Source organism: Excalfactoria chinensis, chromosome 6, assembly GCF_039878825.1.
Source record: "Excalfactoria chinensis isolate bCotChi1 chromosome 6, bCotChi1.hap2, whole genome shotgun sequence".
Classification (NCBI taxonomy): Eukaryota; Metazoa; Chordata; class Aves; order Galliformes; family Phasianidae; genus Excalfactoria; species Excalfactoria chinensis.
This window is the reverse complement of record NC_092830.1, coordinates 13830987-13848003: the sequence shown is the minus strand read 5'-3', so window position 1 is coordinate 13848003 and position 17017 is coordinate 13830987. Positions and strand designations below refer to the sequence as shown.

At 36.3% G+C, this 17017-nt stretch overlaps 2 protein-coding genes across 5 annotated transcripts in view; one reads left to right on the top strand and one right to left on the bottom strand.

The window, feature by feature from the left end:
- LRRTM3 (leucine rich repeat transmembrane neuronal 3) overlaps positions 1 to 16236 on the bottom strand; it is a 78816-nt gene extending 62580 nt beyond the window's left edge. For 2 of the 3 annotated variants that reach the window (XM_072339612.1, XM_072339613.1), the window contains exons 1-2: positions 15717 to 16236; positions 13864 to 15395 (exon numbers count right to left, since the gene is read on the bottom strand). In XM_072339612.1, coding sequence (XP_072195713.1) covers positions 13864 to 15395; positions 15717 to 15720 — 1536 coding nt within the window. In that variant the 5' untranslated portion in view covers positions 15721 to 16236. Of the gene's footprint in view, positions 1 to 13863; positions 15694 to 15716 lie in introns of those variants that run through there. The other variant, XM_072339611.1, reaches the window with a different exon arrangement.
- Positions 1 to 17017, top strand: part of CTNNA3 (catenin alpha 3) — a 384435-nt gene that overhangs the window by 162258 nt on the left and 205160 nt on the right. The window lies entirely within an intron of this gene.

Genomic DNA, 17017 nt, shown 5'->3' with positions numbered 1-17017 from the left:
AGCCTTTGGAAAAATCTTATGTTCCAACTGAGTAATCTGAATCAAACAAAATAGATGGAATGAGAAAATGAGTGACTTCTTGCTTCTAACATCAGTAGGATTTGCTGTATTCATATTGGTGGCAAAGATGAAGAATGGGTACTAGTGAGTGCTCCAGCCCTGTTTTGTCCAGTCCACTGACGTGGATTAAGGATTTAAAAGATAGTCAGGTGCTGCCCACTCAACAGGACTTCTCAGGGAGGTCTGGGGACATACTGAACAGGCCACTGTGAAAAAAGGAGGTTTTAATTTGTAACAAAATCAGATGGTATCTGTGGTGCAAAAATGGTGGAAATTTCACAAGACTGCTACTGAAGATCTGAAATTCTCTCCATCACATCTATTTGAAAAGAATCTCTTCAAAATTTACACCAAGTAGGAAAAAAAGAGTATCAAATGCCTTGAAATAATGCTTTGTTTGCTTTTTGTTTTGTTTGGATTGGGGAAAGACAACCAGGGCATTCTGGAAAAGTTGTTCTATATGTGTCAGACCTGTATTTCTGTATTTTACTTCAGTCTCAACTCTGCAGCTTATAGACTGCAAGCCTGAAAGTAAACTCCTAAAGGTATAAAAGCTTGAAACAAGAGGAAGGCTAATAGTCACTGGCTTCTTTCCCACAGGCTCTGCAAGCTTTGATTTCTGGCACATTAATAGAATAGGAAAACACAGAGCAATCACTATTATGTGTTCTTATAATCAGTATTACTACTGTCAAGCAGAACAGCACTTCTTTAAAAAAAAAAAAAAAAAAAAGTAAAAAAAAAAAAAGTGCACTTGAGCTGATGGATAACCTGAGAAAATTAATGCTGCTGTTGAATCACCAGGACCAAAACAGTGCACTGTTTTGTTTTTTAAGCAAACTCTTAAGTAGATAAAAGGCAGGGAAAGAATAATATACAGTGATTCTTCAGTTGATTCATGTTGCATTACTAGCCCAAAAAATAAAAGTAAACATAGTCATAAAGGTAATCTAACAGTCTTGAACCATTCAGTATGGTTTTGCCAGTAAGGGGCCCTTTTACAGACCATACCATGGAGGTCTTATGTGAATTCCTTCATTAGCAAAGAAGATATGACCTAGAGAGAAGTTTGTTTTCAGTCACTTTTGGTAGGCTTATTGGGCAGCTGAACGTATTTAAAGTTGTGCTGATCTAGCTGTGGGATCACTAGACTTTTCAGTGGTCACAGTTTAACTCTTGTGAGTTGGTGAATCATCACCATGGGAAAAAACAACAACAGAAACACAAATTATCTGATTCAAAGATACAATCCTTCTCTGACAGATACAGAAGCTCCTTGGGTCACTGAAAACTTCAAGTTCTCCTTGGAGAGGACTCATATACCAACCCAGTCAAGGTATTTCTCTATAGAACTTGAGCTAGAGGTTTGATTTAGAATATTTAGAGGTTTCATTTTAGATTCCTGTCATGAACCATAGAATCATAGGATGTTTTGGGTTGGAAGGAACTTGTAAAGATTATCTTGTCTTGATGATCAATATTTGCTCTGAGTGAATGAGCAACTGGTGCAACATGTGAAGGTATTGACAAAGATACAGCCAAAACTGAAATGGAACTGTTTCATTTTCAGGTATCTATGGTTTATTATTATTGACTAAATGAGCCTTGTAATTATCACAGCAATTTCTTCTATTTATAAACTATGAAACAGGGAAGGCTGTGTTTCCAGGTATCTGCTACTTTTGAGTGGTTGACTTTGAGGCATTCTTTTATTTCAGGCTGTTTTCCAAACAGTTTAATCCCCATACATTTTCAAAGTTAATATTCCTTTGCAAATCTTTCACTTTCTTATACGAGCATGCAACACTGCTGCAGTGTGTTAGCTAAACTACGTAGCAGGTGGATTTCCATTTTCAATCCTGTTCCATCCACTGCCTGGCACAGGTTTTATTGCAGTTCTGCCAGCTACCCTCCCCCTTCAAAGCTGTTAATGCATTCTCCTGAATTCATTCAACAAAACTGGACGTGGAGATTGATGCTGGAAATATACCACATGATGGTGTTTGTTTTTCCTTTCTGTTGAGGGTACAAGGAAGTGGAAGAGGAAGTATTAAATTGTATAAAACAAGCATTAAATTGAATAAATGATCAGATAAGAGGCATGGGCTACAGATATTGAGAAGGGAAGTCTAGGAAATGTTTTATTTGAAGCCTATTAGAAAGGGGAAGATTCCCTTTTCTGGAGCATATATCAGAATTTTTTTTTTTATTAAAAACTCCAGAAAGAGCCCTAATAAATAGATATAAAATGTTTGGTGTTACTCAGGAAAATGGGATAATGGGTTATTCAGATGCATTTGTAATTGATCCTATTATAGCCGTGCATTTCAACTAACCAGATCAGTAGAAGAAGTGTTGTCTATGTGCTGCAGCATAGCTGTCCTCCTTGGAAACTATCCTATCTGTAAATAGTGTACCCCTGTATGCAGAGTTCTTTTCAAGAACATCAAAACTGTATTTGGTATAGATTAATTGATAATTCAGCTAATGTGAAATTAACCTTAGGCAATTCAGCTTCCTATTCACAGCTTAAGGATACGTTCTGTCTGTTCTATTCAAATAGTGCCCAAGGTAAAGCACCGATACAAAAAAATAAATTCTCTTTAACTAAAAGCTGCTATAACAAGGCCCATAATTTGAGATAACTTTTGTTTTCTCATGAGTAACAGTGTTTTAACATTATGTTAATTCCACTTAAGATTGATAGTACAGGTTCCTGCAGAAGGGATAAGCATTCAAAACAATGTTTCATTTTTTATTTATTTCCTGAGGAGTTGAACATGATTTTTTTACTCTATCATTTTGTTTCGTGATCAGTGAGACTTCTTTACTGGCAGAAGTAATGTAAAACTATTGAGAAATTTGCTCTGCAGAACATGGCAAACTGGAAATTAAGGGCATCTCATATGATTTTGTTCTTGTATGCTCCTAGATTGTCTTCATCCTAGGAAACAGTCAGTCAAAAGAAGGGGACTGTGAGCTAGAGGAAATAAAGGGTTTGGGAAAGAGAAATCCAAAAAAGAAATCAGAATATTGATATTTTTCCTTTCTATGAGAAGTAAACCTGCACTTAGAATATCTTGCAGCTGGGAAATTCCAATGATAGCCTTCCTTAAGGTTGAAAGCACATATAGAAAGTTCTGCAGTCTACAACTAGGATGAAAATTCATGAACCCTGAAGCTGCTGAATTGAAATGAGATAAGAATTTGAGGAGTGTTTTTTTCTTCACATCAGAGACCAAAGTCCTGTAGTTGAACGATCGTTCACTTGTGGTTTTGTAAACCTCTTTCCACTGCTTTTCTGATCTCATTTAAATAAAAACTGTCCAAAATAATCATAAAATTTTATAAGCCTGGGCATGCTTTATGGTCTGCTGTTAGTGTTTTTTATTTTTACTTGAAAAATCAAAGTCCTGAACAGCTTAAAGTGCCATTTTGATAGTTTCCTCTCTTCTGCTTAAGGCCTCATCACTCACACAGCTTAAAGGACAAACCCTTCTATATTTGTTTCTGAGGCAAAACTTCTGTGCCTGCCAGGTAAACTTTATTATCAGTTTTAGGTAGTCACACTGCTGAATGTCTAAGGAAAGATTTAGAAATATTTTTTTCATATGGTCTGCTGGAAGTCTGTATAAAGTTATCAAATAGTAATAGCAAGCTTTGACCAAAGTTGTCTTGAGGTTCAAATAAACCACAGATTGCAGCAGCAGGTTAATGTATCACACTAGGTATTCTGGGAGCTCTCTATGTTAGAGGAAAAAAAGCATCCTTCTCTCTCTCTCTCTCTCTCTCTCTCTCTTCTCCCTCAGAAATGGCTGTTGTGCCCCAAATATATGTACATGCACATTCACAAACATGAGTATTTTGGTGTCTTTCTCTGTTGATATTTGAAGCATTGACATAAATGTGGGACAGCTTCTTAAGTATATGAGCTTAGGCGGAATTAATGAGTACTGGTAATAAATTCTCACTATAGACTCTGTACGTAGGAGCCTTTTCTTTTCATCATCTCATTAATGAGTTTGAGCCATTAACAGCTTGAAGTGCTGAATAAGGTTTTACACTTAATTGAAGTTCTCTGTTCTTAGCTGACAAGATGTGTTTTATATACTTGATGGATGTGATTAGTGTGATGAGGCTTTTTTGAGAAATTGTCTTTGTTAAATTTAGAATTTGCCATGTTAGTTTATACATGAAGCCAAAGCATTCTTATCAGTAGCTCTGTGGATTTTTTTAAAATGCATTTTATTACTATATTGCTATAACTGAATTACTATAATTACTATAAAGAAATTTTAAGATACTGTTAAAGCCTAAGTGCAGTATGATTCTAGATTTGAGAGTGCAATCTATTGTGAAATGATTGCAAATTAATGTACACTGCGACAAAATTTTCTTCTATGTTTGAACATATGCTTTAGCTATAGACAAGTCTGTACTCTTCTGGATGGTAAGAAATTGTATTCTTTTAAGTTACTCTGTTTATTAAGCTTTATAGAAAAGGAAACCTCTGTATTGCTGGACATGCAAATTAATATCAGATGCATAGGACTCACAGTCAGCTTCCCTTGTTTTCTTCTGCTCAGTCTGTTACACAATTGCTTAAAGCTTTAATATTTCAAAATTTGTCCTAAAGATGTTATAAGCAAAAAAATTTTGTATATATAAAATCCAGGAGTGCTGAGAGGCTTTGGCTGGTTTCCTTGAGCTGTAAAATAAATACGAGCTCTAAGTTCAAACTCTCAATTAAAAGAGCTCAGTTGCTAGCAATTGTATGCAGACCACCTCACAGTGTTTATTGTTTCCCTTGGGGTAAATTGTTTATTTTCTACATATGTTTTTTAAATTGGAAGATATAAGATTTAATGTACAGAATTCTGACTTAGAACGTCAGTTCACTTCTTCCCCCACCCACCATATTCTCTGCCATTGTAACATATATTGCCAGTGTCATTACAGACAAAGAGAAATATGTTGTCCAGCATTATTTATGCATGAAGGAAAACTGTTCTTTAATGAAGAGAAGTTACTGCCCAGTAATTAGCAGTGGTAAGCAGCTTTTGAGTTCATATAATAATGTTGCTCACTTTGCTTTTGTCCCACATTTATGTCAACAGTGTAGTTTGGAAACTTGTTGTTAAGGATTATTAAAATTAGGGAAGGTTCAAAACTGAGTCCTAAAAGTACAAACTGGTTTGGAATAGGTACAAGTTGCCTTAGGAGAAGTTCCCACTGAAGGGTTTTTGCCAGTGTTGTGATACTTTCTTGGAAGGTGGTTGGTAAGTCTATTACACTCTGGGTCACAGGTGTGACGTGAAGTGAAATTCATTTTTAAATTAGAAGTTATTTTTATGTGTAATGTATATGTGTTCTGGGTAGTACAGTGTGTTTCAGGAGAATCTGGCTGGTATGAAGCAATGCAGAGTGAAGCCTGCACTGTTTTGAGGATGTGACTCACATTATAGATGGCTGGAAGGCTAATACAGTGATATGGCAGTGTTATATTACAAAGCATAGTGTACTGCTAAAAAAGCTCTGATGTGCTGGAATTATCATTTGACGGTACTATTTTTTAAAGAGGAAAAGATTATCCTTTTCTCAAACTTCAGCTAAATATTTTTATGTAAGGTTACTCTGATGGTCATTAGCAAGATATATGGGAATAACCTCATCTGATTAAAAATAGACTCTTAAATCTATAGCAGGTTTTAAACTAAACCATAAATGATCACTTTTCTAAAGTTGGTTAATTTTACCTGTGTGGAAGAAATTTGTGGCAACCCCTCTTAGTAGTTCAGTAAACAATTTCCAAGCACATACCACATTGTTTTGTAAATATCTCGCATAATCTTAATAAGATGTATCTACCACCATCTGCACAATTGAGGTAGAACTGTTTACTTGGATTTCCAAGAAAACTTGCACACGTGTCCTGCAAGGTGATATTTAACAGCTTCAGGAAGCTGGTCAGAGCACATTGAATAACAAGTTTTGTTTAAATTTCACTCTGAGGGGAAGGGGAGAAGAGTAGCACTCTATGAAATGTTTGTGTCCAACTATTGCAAGAAGTGAATGTCATCCTTGTGCTTAAATTCCCATTTGCAGATTTTGGAAACCTTCCCTGTTTTAAAGTAAACAAGTTAATCCACAGGAAACTGAAAAATGAGTAAACAAACATTATTTAAGGTGCTGAAGTCTCAAGTATTTTTCTGCATGACTCTAGTTTGTATTTTGTAAACTGCATTCCCCTTTATCCCCTGTGGCATTTGCACAGTTCATTGCAAACCAAAGGCATTTCTGCATAACTGGAAAAATAAAAAATATGCAAAAAGAAACAATGTGGAAGCTGGAATATGCATAATAAAATCCGTATTTTGGAATAAGGAATCCAATTATGATGGTTGTGTTTTCAGTGGCACAGAGATTGTACAACTAATGCATAATTGCTTATTATCAATGCTGTAGCGAAAAGCATGTTCAGGCTTTAGGTTTCCTATATCCACAACCACTTGTAATGATGTGGATAATGGAATGAAGAATTACAAAGGCAATTAGGGTGCCCAGCTTCCATTGGAGATTTTGTTTCTTTCTTTGAACATTTTGAGCATGCTTTCTCTCCTGAGTTACAGCTGAACTGGCAGAAGAGAACGGCAATCTCACTGCATTATTTTGATGTTGATTTGAGAGCTTTGTAGTCTTTAAGAAATTGGGAAATACAGTGCTGAATTTAAAATTAGATACATGGGTTCTGCAGCACCAATAAGTGCAGAGTTACTGTAAAAGAAACATTATTCCAACATGCAGTATGTTGTTCCTGAGCACAAAGGGCACATTAGACCCATTGACACTACCCATGTTTTGCCATAAAGCACAGAAAAAAAGTCAGTGGACTAGGCTCAGCTAGAGTAATCCATGTTATCAACAAGTACTATTATATCATTACTAGAGACGGTGGAAGCAATCGTACAACAGACAATAGTACAGTAAGATGAAAAGTATTTTGGTTATTTCCATGTAAACTCAGTCCCACAGCTTCAGAGAAGGCAAGTTACATCAGAGGAAGTCAGTTTCTCCATTTGATTAAATTAGCTTTGAAACAGAAGTTACCGAGAAGTTTTTTTGTTTAGTATTTCAAAATGTCCAGAATCAGATAGTAGCAATTAAAAAACAAACAAAAAGAAACAACAGAAATACTTTAGGAACTGTACAAACACTACTGTTTTAACACTGCAATTGTAGCTTAGAATTATTTTGTATCTTCTAAAATTGTTTACTTCTGGAAAATTTCACTGATCTTTCTCAACTTTTTACAGGTACTGATTTTCCTGAGTCCTTTTTGTGAGCCTTTTCTGTTTTCCACCTCTCAGTAAACTTGCATATAAATAGTAGTGCCCATAAAAATGCAAAATCTTTATATGATTCCTATATAACATTATAGCATAGCTATAATACATGATATCCAGTAGTACCTCCTATAGTTGTCAAGTGAGGATAACTGTAATGATGGCTGACTTCATGATTACAACTCTTGCAGACAGCTGCCAATATCAAAGCTGCTTGTTCATTTGTTTCCTAGCAGTAAGCAATGAAGAGACCGAGCTACTTATCTAATCAGCTAGTCTGAATAAGAAAAGGATCTGCATGCAGACTGGGCAGGTGATTTTTGCAGTGGTGTAGTGAAGCAATAAACCTCATAGTGTATTTATGTCTTTGCTTAGAGTACAAGTAAATAAGTAATTAGGATGTTTCAGTTTCCTTTAACCTTATTTTAATAAAGTCTGATTGTGCTTTGATGAAATATTTTGATATTTTCAAGATTGAACTGTAATTATGAAGTCTGACATGATCTTAAGTCTACCACCAATGTTGAAGTAATAGGAACAGAACAGGTAGTCAAGAGCACAAGGTGTGACATATGGTCAATGTACTAGTCACACAGTAACATAGGAGAGGCTGTTTTAGGGATTAAAATGACATATAAGGAGGGATCTCTGTTTTTGAGATTAGATCTCTAGTTTCTTCAATACAAGCTAAAGAGCTTGTGAGGAACAGTAAGAAATTGTAAGAAAGAAAGATTCTGTTTTGCTAAAACGTTTGCTTGATTTCATTAACAAAGATTTTTAAAATTGTGGTTTTCACATGGATATAAAACATTTCCTGTAATAACTACTGTAAATTCCATCCATGTGTTTAGAAAGGAAAGCCTAATAATGGAGTAGGTGTCTTTCATCCCTTTCATCTCCCCTAAGTAAACAGTGCTCAGTCTTACATTTGAATACTAGTGTTATAGCCATGACAGCCTAGTATCAAGAGCAGGACTAGAATTTTAAGGACATGTGATCTCTATAATGGGTAGGTCAAATAAAACACACTGTCTTTGTCTTTCCTTGCAAGTTTTTGTTAATGATTGCCTTTACAAGGCTTGTGTTATTTCTAACTTTAATATAATTTTTCCTGTAGGTAAAACATTGGCCACCAAATCCCAGCTATCTATCATGAACTGCCTTGAATATACTACTTTTTATTAATTTATAGCCTTCTTGCTAGTCAGTTCATAGCTCTTGTATGCTGTCACTTTTTGCTTTTATTGCATTCAATTTTGTTCTACTCACCATTATGCCAAGAGATAGTTTGGCTGTAGCCCTGAAGATCACATCAAAGTTTTGTATTGTGCTGCTGTCATGGCTAGCTGCTGTCTAGAAAGCTAGCTAGAAATAAAAACAAGGGCTGCACACTATCTGGTAGGTTGACCCCAAGTACATAAAATCTAAAACTATGACTGTACTTCATTCATTGTGGAGTAAAATGAGTTCTTGTGCATCTTCTTTAGGAAACTAGATTTGACTGCTATCTACAGTAGCTTTAATCCTGATTTCATTGTCTTATATCCTTCACTGTCGTTTTAAATATTACTGGTGGTATTGATGTACCCTCAGGCCTAAAGTACTTGCAACAGAACATACCAGCAAGTTACTACAAATAACCTTCTCCCAAGCAAATATGCTGTGTACTCACATCATTGGCAATTTTTACATTATTTGTACCTTTAACTTGTTAAAATGGAGTGTGTTCCCTTTCCTTTGTCATCGGTTGCCTTTCTTATTCTTATTAAGCTGTTTTTAAAAATCTTATGCTGTTTAAGGAAGTTGAAGTAGTTGTTTGTAGTCTAAATCTTTACATTATCTTAATGTCACTTAGTTGTGTTTTTTAGGTAAGAAGTTCTAAAAAAAAAATTTAAAAAAAAAAAATGTTACAGCTCCTATTCTTATTGCTCAGTGTTTCTTGCCTTTTGATGACAGTGGATCTTTACACACTGGACAGACCATTTCTTGCTAGCAGTCATTTATTCTTTTCTCCATCATTCACTGTGTCCAGGTTATGACTCCCATAGAGTTGAAATTAAAATACAATTGAGTGCCTAGTTTGATAAAAGGATTAGATGCTGTTATCATGTTAAGCAGAAGAATATAGAGTAAAAAGGCAAACAAATCTGTATGCAGTAGAGACCTGTGATTAAGCTTACTACCCACTGGATGTCACTATTGTTCCACGAAAATTCATCTAAGAGAATATTTATCTAGAGTTGAGTGGCTGGTGGAAAAGACTTTTCCTTTGCAGTAAATTGAGAATTTTTAATTGTGTTTGCAGAAATATTGTAAATTTATGTTCATTTTTGCAGTTGAATTTTATATCAAGGTTTGCTAGTTCATATAAAATTTAAGAAAGCAAACAGTAATCTATGATGACTGTGTAAATGCAGATAGTGAGTAATAAAAGCCTACCAGCCAGCAGAGATGCTTGCATTCATTATATTCAAGCCACTTGGTCTCATTATTATTATTCTACTCTGCAATTGCTGGAGGTAATCTCAGCACAGTGAATGAACATTACCAGTCTGCTTGAATTTGCTTAATACATTAGTTATTTTCTTTTCAAAAAGTGTGCATTCTGTATTATCTAGTATTCTAAAATATCAGTTGAGTATTTTAAGAGCTAGTGAATAGCATCTCTGTCTTTTAACTCAAAAGCTCGAAAGCTAACTAGTCCACTGGCTAAGAGAGAGGAAGTCTTTGGAGAAAGGGACTGGATTTACCTTCCCAGAATTCAGTTGGTGTGTGATCTAATCTCTGTTATCTCTTGCCATCTTCCTAATACGTCTCATATAAGCTTTAACATGAGAGATTGTTGCAAGATCTTTGTAGAATGGCTAGCAATGGATGTGTTGACAACTTTCCAGATTGTTGGGGTGCTGCTGTAAGATGAAACAGCCTTGTTTGGTGATCCCAGCTGACATTTCTATTTTCATTGTTTAAATAACTGTTGCTAAACCAATGAAAATGAAGGGGTTCTACATTTTTTTCTATCTTGAAATGCCTTGGTCTTCAAATGGTAGTTCCAAAACACTATGTAACACTGGATAAATCTCAGGGAAAGGAGTAGACATTGATGTAAAACAAACATACAAACAAGAACCCCTATAAATGCTATCTTGTTGTTCTCAACTTGGAATATATGGACTGCATCAAAGCCATTAAAGGACAAGCAAGTTATAAGAGGCATTTTGTCACATCTCCTGTATCTCCTTCCTCAAATTGGTACCTGAAATACTTGAAGGAGGAGTGGGCTTTAAAAGCCATCATAGCTATTGCACACCCTCTGAAGATCTCTCAGCATCAACCCAGGAAGGCTTTAAGAGTTCTGTGAGAGACTGGCATCAAAAACTCCAAAAGCTAAGGTAAAGTAGGACAAGAACTCTATAGGTCCAGATTACAGAGAAACAGGTAAGAACTTTCTTCTCTGAAATCTCTGAGGCTTTATCATTTCATTTGTATTTAGGAAAAGGACAACCCCTCATAGGAACTGAAAGTTGCTCAGTTAAGTTGACGCTGTTTCCTACAAGATGACTAAAAGTTGTGACTGGTGGCCTAGTCACCCAAAACAAGTCAATTCTATAGTGTTTAATTCTATAATGGTGGAATTAAGGCTAGTTTATTTCATGTTCTCTTTATGCAGTTTAAAGCATGTGCTTTGTACAATTTAATGTGCTACAAAGCTGGTTAAAAAAGTTTTTTCTAAGCCATAGACACTAGGGTGGGATTTAACAACTCAATTCTCAGGCCTCAGGCTGTGCAAGAAGGTTCAATTAGTTATACTGGGCATTTTATTTTGTGTAATAAGACAGCAGCAATAGTAGCAATTATGAGTTCATCTGTGTTTGGTACATAGTCGGCAACACATGAAGTCTGTCTGTTGTTTCTCAGGCAACAAATAACACAGTTGATCTGAGCATGTTTACTTGAATAGAAATGTGCTGAATTTTTGCTATTTTTGTCATCTATGATTAATGACATACTGGCCTTTTTCAGTCCCATTGTTAAATATTTTTCAAAGGGAGTTAGTGGTAAATTTACAGGAAATGCTTTCTGTAGGGGGATATGGGATTGGGTTTATTTCTATGTGTTGAGGTATAATAAGGCATTGAGGTTGCTTTGTAAGTCAAACTCAGCTATTCACAGCTCATTCACAGTTACAATATATTAAGAAATTTTATAACATGTATTGATCATATGAAATTATTTTTTTAATGTAGTCGGCACTTCCCAAAGTCAAGAATAGCAGAACTTTCTTATATGTGTGCATGTGTGTGTATACACGTATTTCTGTGTATGAACATATGTATGTTTGGGGCCAAATCCCTTTTGTTTTAGTAGTACATAGTATTAGTCACCACTGCAGGCACTAAAGACTACAGAAGTACGGCCATAGTTCTTATCAATAAGTTTACAGCAAATTTATAATCCTTCAGCACAGAGATTACCAAGACTTGCTAGTGGAAAACTGAATCCCATAATAGCTAAAATAATTCCATTTATATTGACTTTCAGTGGCAACTTTTAAGCTACAGTTCAGCTTAAAAATTACAGTCTGCTCAGTGCTGCTAAAACATCTTCAGCACTTCCATTATTAAGTGTTCAGGATCCTCTTTATATTTAATAAAATGAGGTCTCAGTGTTGCAGTGTTCAGTATAGTTTCAAGCTTCTACTCTTAGTTTTTTCCTTGCTACAGTCCTTGAAAATGAGACTGGTTTTATTATATGATAAAATCAACAACAACACTACCACCACAAAACCCAAATACCCCTCATGTCTATTAGTTCCTTTAAAGAAACAATTCATAGCTTTGTTTTTGTTGTAAGTAGTGCATTTCGAGGTGATTGGCTGAGATTATTATTTTTCTAGTAAAAATTCAATAGAACATCCTGCTAAGGCTTTGCTTCCTCTAATCTGCTGCAGTGAAACTGCTTTGTAGAAACATTCCCTTCTGAGTGATTGAAGATGTGCAGTTTACTAAGCCAAATCAAGTTATAAATTAATTGCATTACAAACTCTACTTCTATATGGGCGCTGATGTATTATTTAAAGAATGAAAGAAAACATCTGTGTTCAGAAGGCCATCAAAATACATAGAATGTATGATAATTTTTCCAAATACAGAGGATGTTGTATTCTAAGCAATTGGAAGAAAAAAAAAAAAAAAAAAAAAGCTTCTGTAGAGAGGGGGAAGGGAGGAGCCAGGTTACAAATCTGCATTTTGTCCAAAACAACTCATGAATGATTCCACGTTAAAACTGAGTATCTGAATTCTTGTCATCAGGGTTTTGGTAAGAGAGAAAAATAATTTGTCAGTGTCTTGTTTAAGGATTTTTGGATGCAGTGTTCTTAGATCAGTGAGGGACAGATTTTCTCTGAAAGCTCTTTTGCAGTTGCTGTTTTTCTAAAACGTACACTGTTTGGCTTTGATTGCAATGAAGCCTTATTTAGTTATTGGAGAGACAGTGTACAATACACATCACAAACCCTAACAAGCCCAGCAAATAGAAAGAATTAGAAGAAAATGGCAGATTTAATTGTTTCCTCAGCTACATTAATGTCTTTGACAGTCTTGAAAAGAGAATTTCTAATGAGCACTTGTACAAATGTGTGCAGGAAGTGGTGTCGCTTTTGCTACTGCACATTTCAGTTCCTCTAATTGCATCAATAAGGAATTCCTGCTCCTCACTTAATGAATGCCTTTTGACTACTTTCTGAAAGGCAACTGGGTGTAAGGGATAAACACTGGCACCTTTTGTATGAAGTCACATAAACAGGTTTCAATTACTAGTTATCAGCCATAGAAAAACTGCTATAATGCAGTAGAATAAACACCACTCTACAGTTTTTATTTTGAAATTTATATTAAGCCTACTCTACTTTTGGGTTGATGACTCAACTGTTCTTTTTATTTTGTCGTGTTGGGCAGAAATCGGTCTGTTTTTCAGAGCTGCTCCTGCACCATCTCTTGACTCAGAAAAATCAGAATGCCTATCATGCTACAGTACCTTAGCTCAAAAAGCGAGTTTCAGAGCATGGGCTGGGAAGGGAGATGGGTTTATTTATTTTTCTTCATTGTTGTGATTTTTCTCCCTAAACAGAAGCACACTCACTGCAGGTGCAGTGGATTAGTTATGAAAGAAGTTTTCTATTTAAAAACAAGCAAGACTTTAATGAAATCAGTAGAGGATTTGTACAATAGGTATTGTATTAAACCAGAGCTCAGACTTCACATTGATTGCGGTATTTAAATTTCAATGAGTTGATTATGTATGAGAGCAAAATGACCAGTATTATGAATGTACAAAATAAGTGACATGGAAGAGCTGTGCCAGAAAAGTGAGAAAAACGTTCCCTTTATAGTCCCTAGAGTTCAATAAAGCACCACTATTTCCCAGCTTTTAAAAGCTCTTTTATCACAATGGTTCATACCTCGCATTCCCTGGAGCCTGATTTGTTATACGTGCAGGGTCCTGCTCCATTCAGCAGCATCTCACTGGTCTCAGTATTGGTAGGTTTGTAATCTACATAAAATTCCTGTGTGCTTGGAGTCATTTGCTTCAGTGACTGTCTTTTCTTTTTCCTGTGCCTTCGCATGAGAGAGCGCTGCTGCAGCTGCTTCATACTGGCTGGGTAACGCTTCCATGACACATAGATTACCAGCAGGATCACAAGCACAGACAAGAAAAGGGCCACGCTCCCTGCTATGATTTTATGGAAGGAGATGTGTTCTGTGTCGTGCTCGGGTTCAGAGCTTGATTCAGTGGCTCCAATAGTTGGGGGCAGAGGGGGCTTGCTGTCATGTTTAGGCCTTGTGAGTTTTGGTTTAAATGTTGGCTTTGGGAGAGCTCGTGCTAATTCAAACCTTTCGGTGGTACTTTTGCCACAGATGCTGTAGTTTTTCACTGCATCGACAACATTCACCCCCTGCAGCTCTTTCGGGCTGGCACAAATTATTGTGTTTTCCCTCAGCCCTCTAAAACTTTTAAGCCAGTTTACCAGAGAGCAAATGTTTCTGCTGCATTCCCATATATTCCCAGCAAGGCTGATGTCATTGAGGGATATCCAAGAGTCCAAAATTTCTTGACCAATAAATGTGAGCTTGTTTGAATCCAGGTTGAGGCGCTGTAAATTGGGCACACACTGAAAAACACTAGGTCCACTGAAGGCTTCTATTTCATTGCCAGATAAATCAAGCCTTTGTAATGAGCTCCAGGTCCAGGACATAGTTTGTCCTATCACACTGATTTTATTCCACTGTAAATAAAGGTTTTGAAGGCTGACTAGCCTTGGAAAAAGTGCCAGGTTGAGCTTAGAAAATTGATTGTGCTCCAGATGAAGCTCTTTCAGTCTGATCATGCCTGCAAAGACATTTCTTGCTAAACTTCGGATGCGATTATAACCCAGGTCCAACAGTTCAAGGTTTCTACAATCTTGAAATATTCGAACAGGGATGGTTCTTAGGGAATTGGACCGCAAATGTAAACTCAGCAGCTTCCTTAAGCCCCTGAACTGTTCAGATCCCAGAGACTGCAGCTGATTGTATGACAGATCCAAATTCCGGAGATTTGTCACAGGTCTGAAGGTATTATTAAGAAAATAGGAGATTCTGTTGGAACTCAAGATCAACTCTTTTAGTCTGCGTATTCCATTGAAAGCATTTTCGTCAATATTGCTGATGTGGTTATGGTCTAAATAGAGCCAGGTGAGTTGATTAAGACCTTTAAATTGATTGTATTTTAGTTTTTGGAGGCTGTTATATCGAAGGGACAAACCTAAACAACCAGCAGATATACTTGAGGGAATCTCCTGCAATTTCTGAGATTCACAATATACCATTTTGCCTTCACACCTACAGCCCTTAGGGCATCCTCGTTCAGCAGAAGAAAGCATTGTCAGTAATACAGTAGGGGCTATTACCAGAGCTACAGCTGATCCGCTCAGTAGCCTAATTACATTGAAACCTGGAAATAAAAACAACTTAGAAAAGTTATCCCCCCACACATCAGTCATTTCTTTCAATCATGCTAAAATCTTTATTTCAACAATCATTTAAAAATCCCTAGCTTGTCTCAACTACTTTTCACATTGTTTTCTTTACTCAGATTTTTTTTTTTAAAGAATGCCTTTATAAATACTGAAAAAACAGTTGGGTAAAAGGTGTAATCCCTAAGCAATTTAACTGTAATCACAAATCACATAAAGGTAAGTCTATGGAGTAATTAAAGCAGAGGCTATGCAGTGGCTATGAATTGTATATTAAAAAAATAACATGAAAAACATACCCATCCTTTGTGTTGTTCAAAGGTCGTCCTTAGGTCTTTTGTTTTTTGCTTAGTGTGCCACAAGCATGGCAGCCCCTGTCAGCTGCACTGTAGTGAGTCAGGGCTCGCTGACACCCAGGAAGAAAAATTGGACCCCTTGGGAGATGGACCGATTTTGGAACATTATTCTTTGCCAGCCATGCAGAACACTCCAAGAATAAATCAATCCCAACACAGCATTCGCAGCAAAATGTCAAATTCTTCCTAGGTAATAGGATCTTCATGGATGTTACGTTTTTGCATCTTTATAGTTAGAAACCTGGCTCTTAAAATTTCGCTTTATAAGAAAGCATTTTAGAATCTTCCGAGCACCATTTAGCTATCTGAATTCACACATCTGTATTCCATAGCACAGCAGTTCCCTTACTTAGTACCCGATCCGGCTAGGAAACTGCTTTGTAGCATAGAAGGTAGAATAAGCCCGTACAACGAACAAGCTCTGCTCACTTCTGCGTACTGTCATTCTGAAAGCTCCGTCCGACTGTTGCTTTGGTTTCAGCGATGCAGTCTTATGTAAAGCTGCCCCCAGTGGTGAAGAATATTATGGGCATGTGCAGAAATGTCTTCCTTTTATCTTGCAAATGAGTAAGCTCTGCTGGGAAAAGAGTGATTGTTCTGAGTGAGTAATAGGAGCAGACTGGTCAGCTTCAATGTAAATTAGTGAGGTATGCTGAAATATCCGAATCCTCTTAGCCTCTTTTACTGTTTCTGAAAGCTGTTTTGCATCCTTGAACTTAATAGCTCTATATGCAGGCTGAGACTTTCGTCTGGAAGGATAACATGACATTTGTAGGACACGGATACAAATTTCCAGTCCTAAGGGTTATTTGTTTTTTTTTCCCCTCCTCATTGCATTAGACGTGCTCACAAGACATTTTTGCAATAACTCACGATTATTATTATTATTATTATTTTTTTAACTTTTATTTACTTATTTATTTTTAGTGAAGTATCAGCTCCTCACTGTGTCTCTTATCAAGCATTTCAGTGGGGACACTACACTTTACAACGTGAAAAATGTTTTGGAGCTGACAATTAGCCTTTTTGCTTTTTTCTCATCTGTTAAAAGCATAATGCCAGGAGGTTAGAAGAGAGTATTGTGCTCATTTATTTCCGAACTTGTTATCACTTTGTTCCACAGCACAAACATTTCAAACATACGCTTCCATAATCCTTACAGTATGGGGACAAGCTAAGTGACTTGATGTGCTACCTCTATCAGGTGAATTGTTTTTACTGTAGGTTATGTTGTGGCTAGAATT